Source organism: Choloepus didactylus, chromosome 10 (genome assembly GCF_015220235.1).
Source record: "Choloepus didactylus isolate mChoDid1 chromosome 10, mChoDid1.pri, whole genome shotgun sequence".
Lineage (NCBI taxonomy): Eukaryota > Metazoa > Chordata > Mammalia > Pilosa > Megalonychidae > Choloepus > Choloepus didactylus.
The window spans coordinates 51,123,486-51,149,281 of NC_051316.1; the positions used below are offsets into that span (position 1 = coordinate 51,123,486).

General features: G+C 38.5%; 1 protein-coding gene across 2 annotated transcripts in view; it reads right to left on the minus strand.

The window, feature by feature from the left end:
* Positions 1–25,796, minus strand: part of LOC119545523 (histone-arginine methyltransferase CARM1-like) — a 280,411-nt gene that overhangs the window by 172,052 nt on the left and 82,563 nt on the right. For both annotated transcript variants that reach the window (XM_037851118.1, XM_037851119.1), the window contains exon 2: positions 4,932–5,057. In XM_037851118.1, coding sequence (XP_037707046.1) covers positions 4,932–5,057 — 126 coding nt within the window. The remainder of the gene's footprint in view (positions 1–4,931; positions 5,058–25,796) is intronic.

The window sequence follows — 25,796 nt, forward strand, 5'->3', positions numbered from 1 at the left end:
AACGTATTGGCACAAAGATAGACATACTGATCAATGGAATTAAATCAAGAGTTTGGAAACAGACCCCAGGTCTATGGCCAACTGATTTTTGATAAGGCCCCCAAATCCAGTGACCTGGGACAGAACAGTCTCTTTAACCAATGGGGCTGGGAGAACTGGATATCCATATCCAAAGGAATTAAAGAAGACCCCTACGTCACACCCTATACAAAGATTAACTCAAAGTGGATCAAAGACCTCAAAGTAAGAGACAGCACCATAAAACTCTTAGAAGGTAATATAGGGAAATATCTGCAAGACCTAGTAACAGGAGGTAGCTTCTTAGATCTTACAACCAAAGCATACACAACAAAAGAAAGAATAGATAATGGGAACTCCTCAAAATCAAAAGCTTCTGTGCCTCAAAAGACTTTGTCAAAAAGGTTAAGAGGCAGACAACTCAATGGGAGAAAATATTTGGAAACTATCTATCTGATAAGAGACTGAAATCCTGCCTACATAAACAAATCCTACAACTCAATGACAATAGTACAACCTAATTATAAAATGGGAAAAAGATAAGAAAAGATATTTTTCCAAAGAAGAAATACAAATGGCTAAAAATCACATAGACAATTGTTCATCTTCACTATTAGGAAATGCAAATCAAAACCCAATGAGATATCATCTCACACCAATAAAAATGGCTGCCATTAAACTAACAGGAAACAACAAATGCTGAAGAGGATGTGGAGAAATTGAAACTCTTATTCATTGCTGGTGAGACCATATAATGGTACAGTCACTGTGGTAGACAGTTTGGCGATTCCTCAGAAGACTAGATATTGAGTTACCCTATGATCTGGCAATCCCTCCTTGGTATATACCCAGAGGATCTGAAATCAGTGACACACACAGATGCTTGTACACCAGTGTTCATAGTGGCATTGTTCACAATTGCCAAGAGATGGAAACAAGTGTCCTTCAAAAGATGAGTGGATAAACAAAATGTGGTATATACATACAATGGAATACTATGCAGCAGTAAGAAGGAATGAGGGCCTCAAACATATGGTAACGTGGATGAACCTTGAAGATATAATTCTGAATGAAATAAGTCAGACACAAAAGGAGAGATATTGTATGATACCACTACTATGAACTCCTTCAACAATGTAATATCAGTGTCTTATAAAATAGAATATAGGGGAACTAGAGATATATAGAAGCTAATGAAGAAACTAATATGTGCAGATATGTTAATGAGGGTGAATTTAAAGGTATGGGAGTGGATAGTGGTGATGACTGTTCGTTAATGGGATTATAAGTATCAGAGCTATAGTGGAGGCAAACATGACTGAAAGGGGTTGTTTAAAGGCATGTACCCCACAGATCAGCGCTACAAATATAAATAAGGGCATGAATGATACACTTCTATGGTATGACACTGGCATAAAGAGTTAGCGGTGTTGGTATATGGGAAAACTACCCACTGCATACTAGGGACTATAATTAATAGGAATACCTTATTAGTACCACACAAATACTAGAGATAAATAATTAAGGGCTGAGAAGAGCTTTGGAGTGTTTGGGGTCATGAGAATTGTTTAAAATAGAGAGTGAAGATGATTGTACAACTAAGTGAAGATAATGTAAGACACTGATTGTTTATCTTGGACAGAACATGTTTTGTGAAATTAGGAATCTCCTATTTAATAAGTCAAGCCCTCAATCTTGAGGCTTGCTCTTGTGAAAAGGGGAGGCTAAGCCTACCTATGATTACACCTAGGAGTCACCTCTAGAGAACCTCTTTTGTTGCTCAGATGTGGCCTTTCTCTCTCTAAGCCTAACTCTGCAAATAAATTCATCACCCTCCCCTTGATGTGGGACAGGACTCCCAGGTGAGTGAGTCCCCCTGGAGACTATGGGACACAGATCCCAGGAATGGGCCTGATTCTGGCACTGAGGGATTGAGAATGTCTTTTTGACCAAAATGGGAAAAAGAAAGGCAACAAAACAAGGTTCCAGTGGCTGAGAGACTTCAAATAGAGTTGAGAGGCTGTCCTGGAGGTTATGCCTACGCAAGCTTTAGCTAGATATCCCAAATGGCCACAGTATGGTAACCCCAAATCAACAGTAGTCCCCCAAATCCTAAGGGCTACCCTGGTCCCTATCTGAGAATCTATAAAAGTTTCACTCACTAAGTTTATTTTTCAGAAACTTAAATCCTCCAGAGAGCTCCTATGCCAGAGGCAATAGCCTCTTCAAGAACATCAACCAGGTGAGTCCCCTTTCCCATAATGTCATCACCCTTTTCAATGTGAACAAGTTAGGGTGGTGTTCTGGTTTGCTAATGCTGCCAGAATGCAAAATACCAGACATGGATTGGCTTTTAAAAAGGGGGGTTATTTGGTTATAAAGTTACAGTCTTAAGGCCGTAAAGTATCCAAGGTAAGGCATCAACAATAGGGTCCCTTCACTGAAGGAATGCCAGTGGCATCTGGAAAACCTTTGTTAGCTGTGAAGGCACATGGCTGGCATCTGCTGATTCCAAGTTGTGTTCCAGCTCCTCTCTCAGTTCCTGTGTGTTCTTCAAAATGTTGCTCTTGAGGTGTTTATTCTCTCTTAGCTTCTCTGGAGCAAAATGTCAGCAAAAGTCTGCTTTCAAAATCCATCTCCAAAATGTCTCTCTAAGCTGCTCTCCAGAATTTCACTCTCAGCTGCTCTGAGGGCCTTCTGTTTGTGAACTCTTTTATAGGGTTCCAGTGATTAAGTCAAGACCCACGCTGAATGGGCAGGGCCACGTCTCCATGGAAATAATCTAATCAAAGGTATTACCTACAGTTGGGTGAGTCACATCTCCATGGAAACAACCTAATCCAAAGATTCCAACCTAATCAACACTAATGTCTGCCCCCACAAGATTGCATTAATGAACATGGCATTTTGGGGGACATAATACATCCAAACCAGCAAAGGTGGTCACTGCCTAGACATCCCTGAAGATTTGGAAAGTGATTAAATGAGATGAAGAGGTAGCAACAGACAAAATGGAATTTAACAAAGGATTACAAATACTGAATCTTTATATAATTTTTTTTCTTACTTGCTAGGGTATTACAATAGCTAGAAGGAAAGAACTGAAATGATAGAATTATAACCCACAACATTCTTTGAAATTTTCTCTATAGCTACTCATTAAATTGTACATTGAAAGTTATCACCTTTCTGTGTATAGTCATATTTGATAATAAGGAAATAACTAAAATTGTGGAACTGTAACTCATAACATTCTTTGAAATTACTCTCTAACCACTTGGTAAATCTCACTTTGAAAGTTATCACTTTTAGGTATATATGTTATATTCCACAATAAAAAAATAAAATAAAATAAAAATTTTTTAAAAGGGAAATTGACATAGAAATGGGACTCTCTCTAGTGGTCTGAGACTAAAATAAAATTAAACTAATAGACACCCTGCCTCAGAGAGAGGACCGCATGCAGAATCCACTCAACTGAGTAAGTAACCCCACTCCAAGTCTCTTAAATTTAACAGTCACTCAATGTACCTCATTGCAATCAAGAAAGGAAACAAACACATACACCAAAAAAAAAAAAAAAAAAGGAAAGGAAAAATGGAAAAAATGAAGGACCAAGCCTACCCAACCTCCTGACAAGAAATCAAGGCTCATGACCAGAGTGTTTTGGTCAAGTTTCCAATGAAGTTGCAACTGAGAAATTAAGAATTAACAAATAATTACAATGACTGAAAAAAAATGAGAATGGATAAACAGTTGCAGTACATTAATAAAAATGAACAAATTACTGATACTTGCAATACCACCAACAAATTTCAAAATGTTATGGTGAGTGACCTTACTTAACAGAGGATTTATTGATTGGTACCATCTATGGAAGTTCTAAGAATGACAAAGTTAACATATGGTGGTGGGGCGGGGAAGACAGAACAGTGGTTCCCTGCAGGAGAATGGGAGTGGGAAGTGACTGAGAAAGTATGAGGTAAATTTCAGGAATGACGGAATTATTAAGACTTGTGCATTTCAATGTATGTAAATTTAAACTCAGTAGAAAAATAAAAGAATCATGAATAAATTTTAAATTCTAATTAATGATATGCAGGTTGAAATATATGGGAGTGAAATGGATAGTTGGATAAATAGGTGATGAAACAAGTCCTTACTTTGGCTGACATAGTAAATAATAGAGTCCAGTTTTTGGAGGCACAAGAAACCAGTTTAACTTCTTTATCCCAAAAACAACAAAATAGCTTTGGATAGTCTCACCAGAGAGAATCTGTATCATTGCTAATATTTTACATTTATCTGGATTAACACCGTAAGCGAACATTCTATATCTAAGGCTAAAGAAATAACAACCGGCCATCTAAGGTAGACCTAAGTAGTTGAAAGGCCTTGTTTTCTTTATCAGTCTGAAAATCCAGGGTTATGCTTCTAATGTGCCTTTTTAATTGCTTCTAAAAATACTTCTACTTTAGTTTATCTCCCTGTTGGTTGATATTTAATGTCCAGAGTCTAAAAATACTCAACAAATAACTTAAAGGCAAAACAGGATGAAAGCATGCTGAACGACAAACTGAAAATCAGATTTCTACAAACAAGCTCATCTTCAAGGAGAAACAACCACATGGTGACAATCTGGACAATCCTGTAGCTTTGGATGAAGGAGGACCAAAAGGAGGTGGAGCTTAAAATTAAAAGTTCTCATACTCTAGGAGAGGGCTGATTGTTCTGTAGCCACAGAAGCAAGTAAGCATTAGAAACAGTTTTAAATCCTTCCATCAGTGGATGACAGCTTGTGTCAGGAAGCATGCTTCTGTAAGCCAACTGATCAGTAACAGCTGAAAGTTAGCCAATTGGGAGAGTTAAGGTTTTTGGAAAATACAGGGAATCAGGACAGAGTCAAAACTCACCAGTATGAGATTCAAACTTCAGCAAAGCACTGTTGGACCCCAGAGTAATCAAGATGGACTCTCTTCCCACACGGCAACATTCAGTGTCTCTGTTGAGTAAGCATTTAAAGATACAAACGCCATCAGCTATAAAGGATTTAAAGAAAAAAAAAAAAAAGAATTAGTACAAGTCTGAGCCTTGTAAACAGTATTCATGAATACCATTCCTACATTTCCCTCATATTCTCAAGGATGCTTTTCTCTCTCTTCTTCTTGATAGAATGCTTCTTGGGACATATGTGACATATGTGAATAGGAAGATCAGGGATAAAAGAGATGAATCTGCCAATGGCCGAAATACCAATTTGCTACATGTGGGTTAAGGGCAGGATTCAGCAGTGATTCTGGAGTTTGGCCCTTGCCTGTATGTAAGAGCCCCATTCCCTACAACTCCTATATTCCCCCAAGTCAACTTCTGCATCTCTTGACACCATCCCAGGAGAGTCCAGGTAACGCCCCTCTGGGTAATTCTTGAGCACCTACTATGTGCCAGGGATATTGCAACAAATCTCTGTTGCATTACCAATGCCATGTTCCTATGTGAAGACAACAAGGCAGCAGTTTAGGCACAAATATGCACTGCTTATAAGTGGCAGAACTGGAATTCAAAACCTGGAATTCAAAACAAGGGTTTTGGAGTCAAATTCTACCACAATGTGCTGAGTCCACTGCAATACAGCCAGAGCTCAGATGCAGCAAGTGGGGCCTGTATTAAGTGGCTATTGTACCATTAGAATCATCCACAGAGAAATGGAAACCAATTCACGAATCCTCTTTTTACAGATCTCATAGGTCTTTAAGCATTGGTCCAGCTGTAGTGTAGTGGAATGACCCATGATCTTGGGTTCATCTTTGATATTTACTAACTGAAGAATTGCAATGCTTTTATCACACTGAGTCACATTTTTTCATTATGTAAAATGAAAATATTGATACTTATTTCACAGGCTTAGTATGAAAACTAGTAACAGAGGTAAAATAATTCCATAAGTTCTAAAATATTGTTAAACAATAAGGAACTATCATTATTTCCCTCATTTAAAAACGGGTATTAGGTTCCTATCCTCGTATTCTCTATTCTCCTTTACAAAGTCAAATACAATAAGTGCATTGACTTGAAAACATAATTGCAAGTAAAACACTACTGCTACACACGAGCATATGCACATTCATGCACACACATTCAACACACACACACACATACAGTTAAAGTGACCAAATATTTTCAAATATTTCCATCCATTACTTCAAATGAGTGAGTACCTCCTGATGGAAACATTCACAAATATTTTTCACAAAATGTTTTGGCTGGTTAAATAGTGCAGATGTTTTGAAAACATTTTCCTGGCACAAAACAAGATTACAGGTTTAATTATTTCAGCCCAGTCCGTGTCTCAAAGGCATTGGTGCCTCCCTGCAGGGAGGTGGTCATGAATGCAAATACAGAAGAAAGGTTGTGGGGGCTGTTTTAAACAATTTTTCTTGAAATCACAAGAAATTAGAATTTTTAGCATTTTACCAATTGTTTTTCTTATGGTTTAGAAGTAGTACAAGATAGAATGAAGAAGGAAGAAGCATTACAGCTTCTACAATCCCTTGCACACATCTGACTATTATAGACTGTGAGCTCTTTGCAGACAGCGGAAATTTTACTGTATTTTTGGAATCAATATATTTCATCTCTGACATGCACAGTGTCTGGTGCCTAATAAATGTTTGTTGAACCAGTGAAAGCATTTCTCCATGTATTGATTGCATAGTATGTCAAAATAGATAAAGTTTCAAAATTTGTCTGGTTTAATCCTCAACCATATAGGCTCAGAGTTTTTTGTTTGTTGCCTGGTTTGTGTGTGTCTGTGTGTGTGTGTGATCTGATTAGGGTGTAACTAAGCTGCTGCTTTTACTACTTTTACAAATTATGAAATGGCCTGCCCATATACCCTCTTTTGCTTCACCTTCTCCATACCGTCTGTTTAAAAATGGGTGGAGAGAAGAGTGGAAGTTAGTTGGTCCTGGAACAACTAATAAACAACCAGGAACAACTAGTAAATAATCTGGAATAACTGCTGGGGGACAATCATGACTGTCCACATATCATACACCAACCTGGATTGGGAGGAATGCCTGAGATCACAGCATAAAATCTGTAAGTAAAGACTGTGGACCCGAGCCGAGAGTCCCTCCCCCACAGTAGCCCAAACTGCAAAACCTCACTGTGATAGAGAGTGGCACTCTCTGAACAAGGGAATGTACCTCAATCCAGCTCCAACTGGGATTTTGATTAACAAGCGTGGACTGCTCAATACAAGCTACAAATCGCCAACAAGCAGGCAGAGGCTTTTAGTAATGACTGAACTTAAAGAGCTGGAGGACTTCTCAGTACCAGGAGGGGGAGCCCTGAAGACTGGGTGCTATCTCTGGCCGGCAGGTAAAGCTGGGGGAACCATGGACTGGCCCTGAAAGGGGGCTTTCTGTCCCTTTTTCTCTCTCTCAACCTGAGCAGCTAAGTGGAGAAAGCCCCAGCCATTTTCAGTTTGCAGCTCTGTGACCCAGACAAGGGTGGAAATAGCAGAGTCAGAGAGACCAAGAGCCTATTTAAATGCAAATGTATGTATCTTCCCTAAGAGGAAGGAGGTGGTGCCCAGCCCTACTGCCAGCCTAGCATTCACAACCAGACCCCAGAGCCTGGGGTAAAACAGACAAAACAGAAACTAAGACTAAGGGGGGCCATACCTCCTTACACCAGTCAGGAGCTACAGGCTGACAGGCACCACCTGCTGGGCAGGTTAGGAAAAGCACAGCACCTACAGGCCTCACAGGGTGTGTCAATCTTCTAAGACACATCCTTAGGAAGAACTGATACTGAATACTGCCCCCTTCTGAGATCTGAGCCTGTTCTGGTCTGGGAATACCTGATTGGGGTAACCAAGGAAACCAGATGCCTAGACAACAGAAAACTACAACCTACACTAAGAAAAACTAAGTTACAGCCCAGTCAAAGGAACAAACTTACATTTCAACTGACAAAAGAGATGAAGTGTATAAAGAAAACACTAGGGGAATATAAGGTAGAAATCAAAAGTTCAAAAAAAAAAAAACTGGCAGACTCTATGGAAATGAAAGGCACAACACAAGAGATGAAAGACACAATGGGGACATACAACAGCAGATCTCAAGAGGCAGAAGAAAACACTCAGGAATTGGAGAACAAGACACCTGAAATCCTACACACAAAAGAACAGATAGGGAAGAGAATGAAAAAATATGAGCAACATCTCAGGGAATTGAATGACAACATGAAATGCATGAATGTATGTGCCATGGGTGTCTCAGAAGGAGAAGAGAAGGGAAAAGGGGCAGAAGCAATAATAGAGGAAATAATCAATGAAAATTTCCCATCTCTTACGAAAGACATAAAATTACAGATCCAAGAAATGCAGCATACCCCAAATAGAACAGACCTAAATAGGCCTACACCAAGACACTTACTAATCAGATTATCAAACATCAAAGACAAAGAGAGAATCCCAAAAGCAGCAAGAGAAAAGCGATCCATCACATACAAAGGAAGCTTTATAAGACAATGTGCAGATTTCTCAGTAGAAACCATGGAGGCAAGAAGGAAGTGGTATGATATATTTAAGATACTAAAAGAGAAAAAACACCAACCAAGAATCCTATATCCGGCAAAACTGTCCTTCAAATATGAGAGAGAGTTTGAAATATTTTCTGACAAACAGACAATGACAGAGTTTGTAAACAAGATACTTGTGCTATAGGAAATACTAAAGAGAGCACTACAGACAGATTGGAAAAGACAGAAGTGAGAGGTCTGGGACACAATCTTGGATGATGGTAGCAAAGCATTGTAAGTACACTGAACAAAGATGACTGCGAGTATGGCTGAAAGAGAAAGGTTAGGAGCATGTGGGACACCAGAAGGAAAGAGGAAAGATAAAGACTGGAACTGTATAACTCAGTGAAACCTAGAGTGCTCAACAATTGTGATAGAATGTACAAATATGTTTTTATATGAGGGAGAGCAACTGAATGTCAACCTCACAATGTGTTAAAAATAGGGTGGTATTGGGGAAAAAATACAATTAATGCAAACTAGAGACCATAATTAACAGAAACATTGCATTATGATTCCTTTAATGTAACAAAGGCAATACACCAAAGCTAAATGTATATAAGAGGGGGGCATAAGGGAAGGGTATGGGACTCTTGGCACAGGTGATGTTGTCTGACTTTTTATTCTACTTTAGTTTAATGCTATCTTTCCTTTTGTTACTTCCTAGCTGTTATATTTTGGTTTGGTTTGTTTTTTCTCTTTCTTTTTTTTTTTTTTTTTTTTTTTTGTCTCTCCACCGTCTTTGACTCTTCCTCCTTCTTTGTGGAAGAAATGGAGATGTCTTTTTATAGATAGTGGTGAGGGTGGTGAATACATAAATACGTGACTATACAGGGACCCATCGATTGTTTACTTAGGATGGAATGTATGGGTTGTGAACAAAACCGTCTTAAAATAAATGGGTTGATGAAGAAAGCTTGAGGACACTATATTGAGTGAAATGTCAGACACATAAGGACAGATATCGCAGGGTTTCACTGATATGAACTAATTATAATATGCAAACTCATAGACATGAAATATAAGTTACCAGGATATAGAATGAGGCTATAGAATGGGGAGCAGTTGCTTATTATGAGCAGAATGTTCAACTAGGATGAACTTAAGTGTTTGAAAATGGGCAGAGGAGATGGTAGCACTTTGTGAGAATAATTAACAGTGCTGAATGGTGTGTGAATGTGGTGGAAACGGTAAGCTCAGAGTCACGTATGTCACCAGAAGGAAAATTAGAAGTTAAAAGATGGGAATGTATAAAACATTGAATCCTGTGGTGGGCAATGTCCATGATTAACTGTACAAATATTAGAAATCTCTTTCATGAAGAACAAATGTAAGACACTATAACTAGAAGTTAATAGAGGGGCATATATGGAGAAAAGTATAGCTATTGCAAACTATATGCTACAGTTAGTAATATTTTAATTCTTTCATCAACAGTAACACATGTACTGTGCCAATACTATGAGTCAATAATGGAGGGGGGTTGGTTAGGGATATGGAAGGATGTAAGTTTTCTTTTTTTTCTTTTTTTTTTTTTTTTGTGTGTGTGTCTTTATTTCTTTTCAGGAGTAATGAAAATATTCTAAAAATGCAAAAAAAAATAATTGTGATGATGGATGCACAGTTGTATGATGGTACCATGGGCAACTGATTGTATACTTTGGATCTTTGGATAATTGTAAGGAATGTGAACAATCTCAACAATAAAAAAAATTTTTAAATGGGTGAAGAAGGTCTTTTAAAGCATACCATTAATTCCATAAAATACTAGCTACTACTCAACATTTTAAAATCTGCTTACGGCAAAAGAAAATTTTAAGTGCCTTAAAATTGGGACACAGTGATAAACCAGGAAAATGTTTGCAACACACATAGCAAAGCCTTAGTATCCCCAACATTATTGCAATGAGCTCTAAAATATAAGAAAAAACAATAAAGCATCCCTATTGAAAAGTTAGTAAAAGGCATGTGTAGGAAATTGACAACTAGAAAAATATCAATGGTGGAAAAAGGTGAATCTCTGTAATAATCAAAGCAATGTATAATAAAACAATATGATATAACTAACTCTCATTGTCAAAATTTTAAAAAAATTGCTGGCAATACCAAATGTTGGAGAGGGCTGAGAAAACTGTGAATGACCATTATCAGACTATAAATTTGTCTATTTCTGGAATGTATTTTGCCTGTATGGATCAAAATTTAAAATCCACATTCTTTTGCTAGATATTCTACTTGTAGTAACTCATTCTAGGATGTACTTATCAAGTGTAGATGAATGTATACTCAAGGACATTCATCTGAAAGTTGCTTACTGTAGCTAGAAGATGCAAAGAAGCTAAGAGTCCATCACTTTGTAGGCTGCTTAAGTAAAATACAGTCCCTCCATGTCCAGGTTACAGAACAGCATGTATATCATTGTAGCAATTTAATGATATGTTTACCTTCATAGAAAGCTTTTTTTTTTTTAAAAAAAAATTGTCAACAGCGGTTTCTTCCAGGTGGACAGATTTGGGCTCATTTTAATTTTTCCCTTTATAGAGTGTTGCCTTGCTTGTATTTTCCAAGTGACTACTTTTATAATCTGAGAAAACAACAAAGCTATTATCATTTGATAAAAAGTAATTAAATGTTCATCAATTGTAACAAATTTACTCAGAGCAGAAGGGTAGGAAGCCAGAGCCACCTGCCATGCTCCAACTAGTCCCTATTGCATAAAAGGCTTTCCTTGGCAGCTGGATCCGGAGCCTGGATGTTGCTTTATAAAGACCTTTCATAAAACTTTTTAAAAAGGCACATGCCTGGTTTGACTGTATATCTAGTGTTCGGACTCTGAGGGTCATGTTGGCCCATGGGAGCACTGGTGCTTAGGATTGCCTGGCTCCAGATGTTTCTGTGCTTTTTCTAAAGCCCCCTTGGTTTGCAGAGCTAACCAGAAAAATAAATGGGGCCGTAATTCTGGTGACAATGAAGTCTGAATGCTGGCAGGGCAGCACCTTGATCAACTGACCTGTAGTTCAGGGTTATAGGATCAGAAATGGGATATATGTACATATATATACATACATGTATGCATATACATACACATACATATAATTATTATTGTAACTTCCATTGCATCTCCCCACCCGCCACCCTGCCCCAGCCCCTAGTAACTTCTAATCAACTTTCTGTCTATGAATTTGCCTGTTCTAGATAGTTCATAAAGGTGAAACCATGATATTTATCCCTTGCGTCTGGCACATTTCACACAATGTGAAGTCTTCAGGGTTCCATCTGTGTTGTAGCATGTACCAGAGCCTCATTTCTTTCTGCAGCTGAGTGGTGTTCCACTGTAGATAAGTACCACATTTTGTTTCTGCATTCATCTGTGAGTGGACACTTGAGTTGTTCCCACCTTGTGGGTATTGTGAATAATGCTATGAATATTGGTATATAAGTAAGATATTTTTAGGATGACTTTTCTTGGTGAATAAGGAAATACATATTGCCTGTGGAAAATAAATACACTGGACATTATATTTTGGGCATTACTACGTTCTAGGTGTGTATTACATATACTCTCATGTAATCCTCAACATCTCTAAAGTGTAAAGGGAATTTGATTGTGTCACTGAAGTATAGAAAACATTTTAGAAAGTATAAAGAGCATTTAAATTGTCTGGAAAAAAGGCAATTAAACAAAAAACACACTATGGTTACGAATGTATTTCATCCCATTCTCATTCTTGATGGGCAATATGATTCTTTTAAATGTTTTCATGTTTAATAGGTATAAAATGGTACTTCATTCACTCAAAGATATTTATTGAGATATTACTGCATCCAATATCACCATTATCTGTATTCTCAATTTTAAAATTATTCATGGAAATGAATATTTCCCATGTTTCTCTGTTTGTTAATCTTGTAACCTTTGCATTGATTTCCCTTCCTGTCCTTTGCCCATGTTAGTGCAAAAAACAAACATTCTAAATGAACTCTGTTAATTAATGGGATTATTATTAAAGTGCAGCTATTTCTGGGGAGAGTGCATTACCAACTTAGAAGTGTGTCTTTTTAAATTTAAAGAATTTACATTAGAAAATGATAGAATATGATTTTTTTTTTAAAATTGTTGAGGTACACACATAAATCAAGACAAAGAAATGCCAAAACTTTGGTGGAGAGCAGGGGCAATACAAAGATAATTTCCAATATATGATATACTAAGGTAGAGGGTATGTATCTTTCTACTGAGTTATTATTACTACTACTACTGATAACTATATTTGCAGAACACTTTGCGTCTCTTTTATAAATATCTCATGTCATCTTCTCAGTGACCCAACTAGCCTGGCTGGTTCTGTGACTTGACTGTCATTCTGCCTTTTAATTGTGCTCTCTTCAGCAACACTCTTCACTATTTCTTCAAAGAGTAAGGCCTGAGCCACTGGTAGCATCAAAGGAACAAAATTTAGAAGCTTTAGGAAAGCCAGAGCCTTGTCATTTCCACCTTGATGAAAACCTACTTGTTCCCCCAGAGGTCACTCAAAAAAATTATAATGTTGGTAGATCCAGATACCTTACTCTACCCTTCCCCTCTGTCTCATCTGACAAAAATTCCAAGGGTATGGCCTCCAAAAATAGATCTACCCCATTTTACATGTGCAGACAAGGAAACATGGAAGATGCAATGGGTTAACGTCAAGAGATTGTACTTGCCTTTTTTTACCGACAGATCTCTGCTTTTCCAAGTATAACGCACCCCTACCCTCCTTGGAGCCAATGCAAATGTACAAGTCCAGTCACCAAAGGAAAGCTACAACCTTAGTTCACAAAGATATCAGGCACTACCTAGAACAGGGGTTCTGAAATACATGTATATATATAAATTCCTGGAAAGAGCAGAAGTCATGACCTAATGATGTTGTACCTATACCAGTTCTGTGCTAAATGACTCTTAATTTTTCCTAGCTAGAAATAGGAAGTTAATCTACCTAAGGAGTTGTGTTTCCTAGAGATGGATAAGTTAAAAATGGTTACATAAGGAGCCCCTATATGGATGGAGTAAAGTATACAGACAACTGTGCAGCTGATATATTTTTTAACAAACTTAACCAGAGAAAATGATTGTAAAGGAAAAGGACAGGATTATGGAACTCCAAGCAACCTAATATTAAATTTAGGCATCAATACTGATCATTTGAAAGATACAATTTCTTACAAGATATGATAAAACAGCAATAAATAGTGTTTTCACAACTTCTTCATCTCCTCTACCTGGTAAGAAAAATTTTGTGTTTGATAGATTGTAGGCTTTTGCTTGCTGGAATAATGGTAGTGAAGAAAAACTGAAAATGAATTGATTGATTTAGATTGAAAGGTGCCAAAAGTTAATGGGAGAAAAGAATTAAAGAGGACAGAAAGAGAAGACAGAAAGAAAGCAGGAAGAGGAAGTGTTGTGGATTGAATTGTGTACCCCAGTTTGAACATGTTCTTGGTCTGCATTCTGGTGGGTGTGGATCCATGATAAATAAGATCTCTTCAAGATCTTACTTCAGTTAAAGTGTGGCCCCACTGGATCAGGCTGGACTTTAGTCTGAATTAGTGAGTTCCTTATAAGCAGAATGAAGGTCAGAGGGAGAGAGGAGCCACAGGGAGCAGCCAGGAGCCAGAAGTCAACAGAATCTTGAAAAGAAAGAAGACACCACCATGTGCACTGTCATGTCACAGAAAAGCCAAGGACCAACGATCACTGGCAGCCTGCCCCAATGCCACAGTCCTCAGGAAGAAAGCATCATCTTGCTGACGCCTCAGTTTTGGACTTCTCCTAGGCTGAAAACCATGAGCCAATAAATTCCCATTGCATGATATTTGTTTTAGCAGCAAGGAAACTAAAACAGGAGGAAAGGGATTTGGAGGAGATCTACAGGTTTAGAATTGGGGTAGTTGCCATCGGTAGGAAATAGAGAGAGATGGAACAGGTGCTTTTAAAAAGCATACACCAGTCTCAGAATAACAATACTATCAACACCAATTATGATTACTGAAACAGCTGTTTGGGTTTTTATTTTTTTCTGTTGTTTTCTTAAAAACATTTTTGACAAGTGCTAACCTATTTCCCCTCCATTTTGTTTTACAGTTATACTATGCCTACACTGTAAAATCATACAGCCATTACATAGTATAATTACTGCCTTTTAACTCTCATTTAGTAAATATATAGTTGAAGCTCACCATCAGTCCTTAAGTAGATGTTTCTGTAATCATCTTGGTTGCCCATAGCCAGTCTCTAGTGGAACCCTTAGGAAGAGCTTATTGAAAAAAATTTTAGTAGATTCCTCAGGAAACGTCATGGCAACAGTATTCCCTGAATTCTTGCATATCAGTAATTGTTTGTCCGTGTCCATTATGCTTTTGCAGTCAAAAGTGATAGCTAATTAGTGGATGAGTCAGACCCTCTGTTTCACTGTCTCAAGCCTAAAAGCAGGTTTTGCCCTGGTGTGCTGGTTTGGATGTATTATGTCCCCCCAAACACTATTATCTTTGATGCAGTCTTGTGTGGGCAGGAAATGTACTGGTATTGATTGGGTTGGAGACTTTTGATTGGATGTTTCCATGGAGATGTGATCACTCAGTTGAGGGTGAGATCTTTCACTAGATAATTTCCATGGAGGAGTGGCCCTGCCCATTCAGCATGAGCCTCGATTAGTTCACTGGAGCACTATATAAGCTCAGACAGAAGGAGCGAGCTTGCTACAGCCAAGAGGGACACTTTGAAGAACGCACAGGAGCTGAGACAGACATTTTGAAGACGGCCATTGAAAGAAGACTCCTGCTCCGGAGAAGCTAAGAGAGGACAAATGCCCCAAGAGCAACTGAGAGTGACACTTTGAAGAGGAGCTGCGGCCTAGAGAGGAACATCCTGGGAGAAAGCCATTTTGAAACCAGAACTTGGAGCAGACGCCAGCCACATGCCTTCCCAGCTAACAGAGGTTTTCTGGATGCCATTGGCCATCCTCCAGTGAAGGTGCTCGATTGTTGATGCATTACCTTGGACACTTTATGGCCTTAAGACTGTAACTGTGCAACCAAATAAACCCCCTTTTATAAAAGCCAATCCATTTCTGGTGTTTTGCATCCTGGTAGCATTAGCAAACTAGAACACTTGGTATTATTTTTCTAGGACTGCTGCAACAAATTGCATAAACTGGATGGCTTAAAACAACAGAAATTTATTGTCTCACAATTCTGAGAGTGGAAGTACAAAATCAAGGTGTTGGCAGAGCTGTGCTCTCTGAAGCTCCAGGGGAGGGTCCCCCTGGCCTCTTCCTGGTTCCCAGTGGTCGCTGGCAATCCCTGGCATTCCTTGGCTTGTGACAGCAAAATTCCAATCTCTGCCTCCATCTCCACATGGTCTTCTCCTGCCTGCATATCTGTATGTCTGTGTTCATATGTCCCTCTGTTATACTGTCCCACACCTGTCATACTGGGTTCTGACTTCATCTCACCTAATTACATCTGTAAAGACCCTATTTCTAAATAAGATCACATTCACAGGTTCGGACAGATATGAATTTTAGGGGGACACTACTCAATCCAGTATACCTCCATTATAATAAGAAAGTCCCTGAAGTTCTTACACAATATATATAGAGAGACATGAGAGGGGAATTTTTGATAATGTGGTTAGAAAGAGCTTCAAATTATTAACTGGAAAAAAGAAAGTGATGTGACCATATTTGAATGTTAAGTTAGCGAAGCTAATTGTATCAGCTACTATTATTTGAGGGTCACTTGAGAGAGAAGCAGAAGGAAACTAAAAACATATTGTTTTGAACCCCTCTATGGCTCAGGTACGATAAAAACAGTTAATGTGAGCTAAGTTATAGTATCTCAGTATTACGGGTCAACAAACGGAAGGTCATGCAGATTTATATAACTTGTCCATGATCACAAAACAAGAGATGCAAGTTGGGAAGATGCCCCTGGTCAAAACAATGACGTGCAATCTGATGCCTGACATTCTATTGGTAAAAATTTAGTTTTTCATGCTATCTTCTCTTTAAGAGACTTTTGTTCCTGGCATGCAAGACTGCTCTTTGGTTGGTAATACCTTAAAACCTTATGCCTGGGGAGACAACTGATACGTAAAAGGGCAGAATATGAACTAGGTAAGTGCTAAAAGAAAAAGGAGAACAAGTGTGTGTTGAGGGAGTGGAGGGACAAAAAAACAGAAATGAGGAGCTTCCAGGGGAGTTGCTGGCAGGATCATCATGCAGGGAAAGGATGTTCCATAGGTGCCTTACCATCCTGGAATGTCAGAGTTGGAAGACCTTAAAGGCATCCTAGCCCAATTTCACTTGGATCAGACACCAACATGTGGCAGGAGGAGGACCAGACTACACACAGGTCACTAGGGTCTTCGCTCAGTGAGACTCTCCCTCCAATTCACGACTGCCTCAATCACTTTTTCATGCAGTGATGTCTGTTCTCTTACATGTGCACAGATCCAGATGGTAGCAACGTCAAATCCAGGTGTTAAATGAAAGTCTCTACTACTTGGAGGCTAAAATAGTCATTCAAATTGTCAGTTCAGTAACATCTTTTTTTTTAACTGAAATTTTTATTAAGGTAAGTGTAGAGTCGTATGCAGGTGTAACAAATAATTCAGAGTTCCTATGTATATTCAATCTAGTTTCCCCAATAGTAATATTTTGCAAAACTATAGAATAAGACCACAACCAGGAGATTTACATTGTTCCAATCCACCAATCCTATTCAGATTTCTCCAGTCTTACCTGTACTTGTATATGAGCATGTTTGCAAGGATTTGGTTCCATATAATTTGATTACAGGGATAGATTTGTGTATTCACCACCAAAGTCAAGATACTGAACAGTTCCATCACTAAAAGGATACTTCACGGTGCCCCTTTAGAACTAAACCTACACTTCCCCCTCCCCCTGTCCCTAAGCTCCAGCAACCCCTACTCCGTTTTCCATTTCAAAAATGCTGTCATTTCAAAAATGTTAAATAAATAGAATCATATAGTATGTAACCTTTCAGGATGGGCTTTTTTTACTCACCACAATTCCCTGGAGATTTATCCAAACTGTTCCATGTATCAATAGTTTGTTCCTTTTTATTACTGAGTAGTATTCCCCCACATGGATGTACCACTGTTTAACCATTCACCTGTTGAAGGACATCTGGGCCATTTCCAGTTTGGGGCTATTACGAATAAAGTTGTTTTGAAAATTCATGTACATGTTTGTGTGAACGTAAGTTTTCAGTTTTCTGAGATAAATACCCAAGAGTCCAATTGCTGAGTCATACGGCAATTGCATATGTAGTTTTACAAGAAACTACCAGTTTTCCAGAGTGACTGTTTCATTTAACATTCCCATGAGCAATGGACAAATCATCCAGTTTCTCTGCACCCTCACCAGCATTTGGTGATGTCACTATTTTCCATTTTAGACATTCTGATAGTTGTAAAGTGATATCTCATTGTTTTGATTTGCATTTCCCTGTTGGTTTATGATGTTGAACATCCTTTGATGTGCTTATTTGCCATCTGTATATCTTCTTCAGTGAATGTCTATTCATATTTTTACCCACATTGAAATGAATTGTTTGGTTTGTTTTACTGTTGAGTTTTGAGAATTCTTTACATATTCTAGAAACTAATCTTTGTCAGATATGTGGTTTGCAAATATTTTCCCCTACTCTGTAGTTTGTGTTTTCAGCCTCTCACCAGGGTATTTCACAAAGCAAGAGTTTTTAATTTTGAAAAGATCCAATTTGTCAATTTTTCATTTTATGGACTGTGCTTTTGACATCAAGTCTAAGGACTCTTTGCCTGAGTCCCTTGACCTTGGCCATCCAATAGTCTCATTACATCTCACCTGGAGGACTGTGATAGCCTTTCCACTGTTACCTGCTCTGTGCAATTGAACCTGGATTCACACGATCCAGAGCTGCCAGATTAAAATGAACGAAGCACAGGTGCAATCATTGAAATGTTCTGCTCTAACCTTCAAAAATTCCCCCACTGAATACCTGGAAATGCAAACTCCCAATCCCCCTTCTTCTGTTTTTTGCCAACCAATCCTCTGCCCCCTATGCGGTACTCCATATCTAAACCAGCTACCAGCTGCTCGCCAAGAAGGGTTTTGAATTACGGTGGCAGTAGAGGTGTGAATTAGAAGAGCAGGAAGAGGGGCTCTATTCCAAGTGATACAACTCCCTTTCTGCCACAGAAAATACTGCCTAATTCATCAGTATCCATTTCAAATGGGAGCCTTTCTTCAGCTCCCCCTGCATTTTCTCAAGGCAAGAAAGTGACTAGGTACTGGATAACTGGTTGCTAGGACTTCCGGTAAAAGGGGTATGAGATTATTTCTTTATTAAATCTCAACTCTTTGCTATCAAATACATATGTACTTTTCCAGCAGAGCACTCAGCACCTTGGATATGACTGATAAATGCTTACTGAATTAAATCGCTGCATCTATACAGCCAAAGAAGCCTTGTTAGCTATCAAAATCACATAAAAAAAAAAAATAAAGGGCATAAAACCTCAGGGCATTATAGATACCAAAGTGTCAATCAAGAATTTTGGTTATTACTTAGTTGACATTTATTTTCAACTCTGGCAAATGTTTTCAGTCATTTGATTTATAAAAATGTCTTTGCAGTTATGATGAGATCACTTCCTCAGTTCTCCATAGGAATGTAAAATGCAATTTTCTATGAAGATGATGTTGCTCTCAAATTTGAATTTAATTTCATTGTGAATATCTCTTTAAGGTGAGCAAAGTGTTGCAGGGTCTACGTCCTGTCTGGAGAAAGTTTTCTCAGATGAGCTTTCTCCTTGTGGTTTCCATAGACTGAACATTATCGTCTTGTGGTTGCTCAGTCAGGGATAATTGCTCCAATGGGGATTTACCAGCTATAACAACAAAAATTGGGAGCATCCAATGAAAAGAGTGCAAAATAACAACATTGCTATCAAGAGCTGTTCTAGAGGTTCAGTTTTTTGTGTTTTTTTTTTTTTCAATCTGCAGCAGCTGATGTGGCAGAACCAGGCATCTGTAAGCCTTGGTTTGGTGATTCATTCATACACACACCTGAAACTAACATTTATGAGCATCTGCTGTAAGCCCAGTCACTGTCGAGAGGTACTAGGAAGATCCAAAAATAAATCAACTGTAGCCACAGCCTTGAGGGAGCTCATAGCAAAGGAGAAGAGCTCTGCTCAGAGTGCTACAGCACCCCAGAAAAACAAGCAACTAACTTGGCTTGGGTGAGCCCTCCAGGACACATTTCCCTGGACCTAAGCCTTTGAGGAACAGTGAGAGCTCGCAGCATGGAAAGGAAGAGCGGAGGAAAGGTCAACCCAGCTTTGTAAAACCCTCTTGGCCTGAATGAGCCTGCAGATTAGGGACGGAGCAGTCGTTTCACGTGGTTGCAGGTGGGGTAAGGAGAATTAAGAGGTCAGTCTGCACAAGGATCTTGAAGTGGGGCTTTTAAAAGGTTCAGATTCGCCACAGTTGAATAATGTTCCCATTTTGATTGATGACAATTTCTCATATTACCAGGGAAATGAGGGACCTGAGCAGCCAGCTACCATTTGTTGGGCTCTTTCAAAACCTTTATCTCATTTGCTCCTCACAGCTGTGTCATGAGGTGAGTTTCCTTATACTCATCTAAAAACAAGAAATCTGAGGCTCAGAGTTATGAGTGGGAGGGTTGTCTAAGAAGACCCGATCATGATGTGGTAGAACAGTATTCAAATCCTGATTTGTGCTGCTCCAAATTCTATTCTTATTGTTCTGTTATATAGTAGAGCATGCCATGGCAAATAAAAAGAAAGGGGAAAGGACAGAAAAAGGGATTCCAAAATTTATCAGTACACAAGCTCTGGGATACTGTTCTCAAATGAACATTTTGTTTGTAATTGGGCAGAAGAATATCCCCTTCTCCTAACCAAATCTTAGCCAGTCTTAAAAGCCATTTCACACCCCACCTGCTTTAAGGGCTGTGGGTCACTATAGCTCAGGAGGACTACCCTTGCTGGGAATTAATTAACCACAGTCCTCTTGCATAACCTTCATTTCTTGCCATACACTTTTATCTTCTCATTTTGAGCTAGTCCTATATCCTCCTTAATTGGCAAGCTTCTTAATATGCCTTACTCATCTCTTTTTACCCCTCTGACAACCCAGTCAATGCCTTGCACACAATATATTTCAGTAAATGTCGGTTCCCTAAGTGTAAATCAAAACTGTTTAGCCTGGCTCTGAGAAAAATTTTAAATGGCTCTGTAGAACTTTCTCCAAAAGATGGCCAGATGGTTTTACAAGCAATATTTTATCAAATATTTGTGGAAAAGGTAGTTTCTATACTGCCTACACTTTTCCAGAACAGAGGAAAATACAGAAAGCATCCTAATGATTTTGCAATGCCCATATAACCCAATAATAAAACTTGAAAAAGATACTCCCAAAATAAAGTTTAAATTCCATTATGAGTATAGAGGTAAGACAGGGAAAATCTGGGTTCAAATCTTGGTTAAATCGCTTACTAGCTTTATCTCCTTGGGTATATTATTTAATCTTTCTATACCTATGTTTTTATTAATGATAATATAATATATAATAGTACATTATGACAATTTATGGTTAATTCCAGGTTCAACAAAAATAATAATGATGATATGCGTATTTCCTATGGACCTGGCACTGTTAGAAGAGCCTTATGTGCATTAACACCTAATCTTTGCAACAACCCTGAGGTAGGTAGTCTCTAATTTTCATTTTACAAGTAAAGTAACTAAGACTAACAGTAATACTACAGTTATTTAGCTTGCATATGGTAGAGACAGGATTTGAACACAAGCTGTCTGGCTGCAGATGCCACACTTAGCAACTCCTCTAGTCATTAATATATAAATATCATATTATCTTGTCAAAGAAAAAATATGATACATTTTATTGATGCAGAAAACAAAAGAAGGGGGAAAAACAACAGCTTTTGTTGTAAAAAAATTCATAATCTGGGATAAATCTTTATAATAATGAAGAATAGTTACATTGAACCAAAAGTCAATAGTGGGCTTAAATGTAAATTCCATTTTAAGTCACAAACAAGTACAAAGCATTTGAATGATTCTATTAATCTGTAAGCAGATGGAATGTAATAGAGAAAAATTTCCAGAATTAAAGTTATACAGAATCAAGTATTTGATAAAGGTGGGATTTCAAGTCAATGTAGAAAGGATTGCTTTTTAAACAAATGGTGTAGCAAAGCAGTTCAAAAAGGTTTTTGTTTCATGGAAGAAAGTGCTTACTGCCTACCCAAGTCTACCCTCCCTTTATGTTTTTGTAGTAGAACCTCAGTATCTAGTATGGCACATGGTTGCCCAGCTAAAAGACCAGATCTCCCAGCCTCATTTTTTCCTTGCAGCTAATGAAATTCAACTGGAAGCGTTTTTTGTTTCAGGGTAAGTTGCGTGTGTGTGTGTGTGCATGCATGTGGTTTTTTTTTAAGAGAGGAGATTTACCCTTCTCCTTTCCTGCATTCTGCTTCTGGAAAGTAGATGCGATGGCTGGAGTTCTATCAGCCATTTTGTACCCATGAATGTGAGTAGGTGAGCAGCAGAGTAGTGAGTTCAAAGGAAGCTAGGTCCCTGAAGATCTCTGGAGCCAGCTGTGGACTGCTTACTGCTGGATTACTTTTACATGAGAGAAAAGCAAAATAATATTTTTTCAAGACACTGTTATTTGGGAATTTCCTGTTAAATGCAGCTGAACTAAATCCTACCTGATGCAGATTCCTACCTAACAACTGACACCAAAATTAACATTTGCTCTAAAAAAAAAAAAAAAAGCCACTTTATTAATAAGCCAGATTAGAGAAAAGTATTTCTCAAATCTTAGAATGGAAAAGCCTTATGTAAGTATACATGCAAAGGCAAAATATGTAAAGAAAAATTGACTACATAAGAATTAAATCTTTTATAAATATAAAAATCAGGAAAATGTAAGAGCAAATGTAAACCTGGGGGAAATATTTACATAAAAGGCATTAAAAATATCTTAATATATAAACAGCTTTGTCTAAATCAACAAAAAAAGGTGCCCCAAATAAACAGACAAATATATTAACAGGCACTTTTTAAGGAAGAATTACAATTCACCTGTTAACATATGAACCATTTAAAAACATTAGTATTCGAGAAATGATACCATTTTGCGTACAAAGCTGCCAACTATTTTAAATATGTTTAATACACAGGATCAGAGGGGACTTAGGGTATTGAAACAGTACTGGTAGGAGTATGAATTATTACAACTTTTTCTGTGAGGCAATTTATCAGTATCTGTCAAAAATACTAACAATACTCACTACATTTGATCTTACAACTTCATTTATAGGAATTGGTCCTAAGAAAATAATTTATCATAGTCACGTGTGAGAGTGTTTGTTAAAACATTTTCTGTAACAGTGAATATAACAGTGCAAATTTGAAGCAACCTAAGTGCTCAAATAGAGGACTGGTGAAATACAGGTGGCCCATCCACGTGAAAGAATACATTCAACCCTCAGAAACACGTATTAAAAAATTAATGGCATGAGAAAATATCCCCAATTTATTTTAATATATAAGAAAACTGACAATTTATTTATTTACAGGATAATCCCTTTTTATGTTTTTTTTAACATAGCATTTACAACACATATCAAGAAGTAGCTACCTCCATGTGGTTATCTTTTTCTTCCGTGTGTGTCTGTGTTTGTTGTATTTTGAAAACTTTATGCAGCTAACATATACAAAAATTATAATTAGGAAAAGTTTAACAGCAATAGAAAAAGAATACTGAAAGCCTGAATCAAGACTGCCAATGAGGGGTCTTGAGCTAGATTCCAGTATTTATCACTGAGATTGGATAGGAGTTTCCTAGGGCTTCTGTAACAAATTACCACAAACCAGGAGGCTTAAAACAACAGAAATGTATTTTCTCACACTTTCAGAGGCTGGAAGTCTGAAATCGAGATGCCAGCAGGGCTGTTCCTTCTAGAGGTTCTGAGGGAGAATCTGCCCCATGCCTCTCTCTTCTGGCTTCTGGTGTCTTCTGGAAATTTCTGGCTTTTCCTTGGCTTGTAAATGCATCGCTCCCGTCTCTGCCTGTCTTCATGTGGCCTCTCCCTCTGTGTGTTTCTGTATCCTCCCTTTTCTCTTCTCTTTTTCTGCCTCTCATAAGGACACTCGTCATGGGATTTAGGACTCACCTGATGTCCAGGATGACCTCATCACAAGATCCTATTTCCAAAAAAAAGTCACATTCACAGGTCTTGGGGGTAAGAACCTGGACATACAATTTTGGGCCCCCATTCAACCCACTATAGCCTGTTTTTCAAAACATGGGACCCAGGTGGCATTTTTGTATTGAATAAGGGTAGAATATGGTTCTTGATTTTATATGTTCCTTTCACTGGCAATCAAAATAATATAAAATTCTTCTTTAAAGAGTTCAGTTTCTGCCTATCCCCCAAAGCACTTCTCTGGTGCAATCTCAAATGGAGGGATGGAAAGTGATGGAGCAGCTAGGATTGCAAATCAACAACTTATTCTGTAAGCAGAACGTCTGCTCAGGCAATAAATTGTGCGAGTTACATCAAAGAAGGAATGCCTTTTGGTTTTTATCATGCAGGCCTCTGATATTCTTGGATCCAACACCCACACAAGTCCAAAGAGAGAGGAAATTAAATCTGATTATCATATAAATCAGTGATGTAGCCCAGCTCATCCTGATGAAAAGTATTTGCCAGAGGAATCCTTCCAAAGCAGTCAAACCAAAAACTAATCACTTTGAAGCAGTGTGTACAGGGTCAAATCCAAAGAGCACCCCCCATGCTATCATTAATAATGGCAATAAAACCATGCCCAGGGAGAGAGAAGGGAGAGAAAATAAGTGGACCCCAAATGTAAGGCAATGGATGCTTAATGCAGCCAGGTCACACAGGGTGCTGAGAGTCAAGTTGAATACCACTGATCAGTCAAGCCAGGGATGCCAGAAGGCTTCTGGCAGAAGCTGCCCTGGGCCTTCAAGACTGAAACCTCAAAATGCAGAGGCAGCAACTCCAGCCACCAGGCTTAAGTGCCCCCAAACAGACAGTTACCCGGGGAATAGGAGAGTGCACAGCACACAAATTCAGGACCACTGCTATGTCTCCCCCGTCTATGACCGTCTCTCCACGGCCATGGCCACCACTCCTCAGAGGCACTGCTGAGGTATCCTCCAACCTCCCCCGCTGCCTGAGTTTCCCGGCACCCATTCGTCCATCACACTGTCCTCCAGAGATGGTGAGTGGAGCAAATACAGGGTTTACAGACAAACAGCCCCAAGCGCAAATGCTGTGTTCAAATCCATCACTTACTAGCTATGTGGACTTGGTAAGCCATGCAACCACTCTGAGCCTCAGTCTTCTCTAAAGTAAAATGGATTCGATAATCTTTCAGGGTGGCCAAGAGGATCATGTGAGGACAAAAGGGAAGGTGCCCGCACAGCAGCTGCAAGGCTAGTGGTCAGGATCCTTTAATACCTCCTCTTTCCCACAAAAGTGTTTTCCATTGTGCTCTTTAGAATAGTATTTCCATGTGTTGTTAATAGTGTTTTGTGAAGAAAAGGTTTCTTGGATAAATGGATTTGAAATGCTGGATTCAATAATGTTCAACTGGATTATTCTTTGTTTGGGGACTTCTCAGAACCTTAATAGTCCAGGATACAATGTGATTCTCTCTCTCTAAGATATATATACACAATACTTCCCAAACTTATTTAGCCATAGAATTCTTCAATCAGATAGCATTCCTAAGGACTAAAATTATGTGACAGACACTTTGGAGAATGCTCATCTATAAAGGTTGTTCATATTACCAGGAAGGGTATGCAAGAGCCTCGTGGCCATGGAGCCTCCCTCCCCAGCTTATTCCCCATTATCACCTTACACTTTAACCATACCCAACTACTCTCCATTTCCAGAAGAGACCAGCACTCTCACACTCAGGGCCGGGCTCAGCAGATTCCCTCCATCCTCTTGGCTCTCACACCACTCATTCATGCCTTCCCTGGGTCTCTAAGTTCTAGTTATTCAACTTTCAGGTTACATGCTGTAGAGTGATCTCAATTTCTAATCAG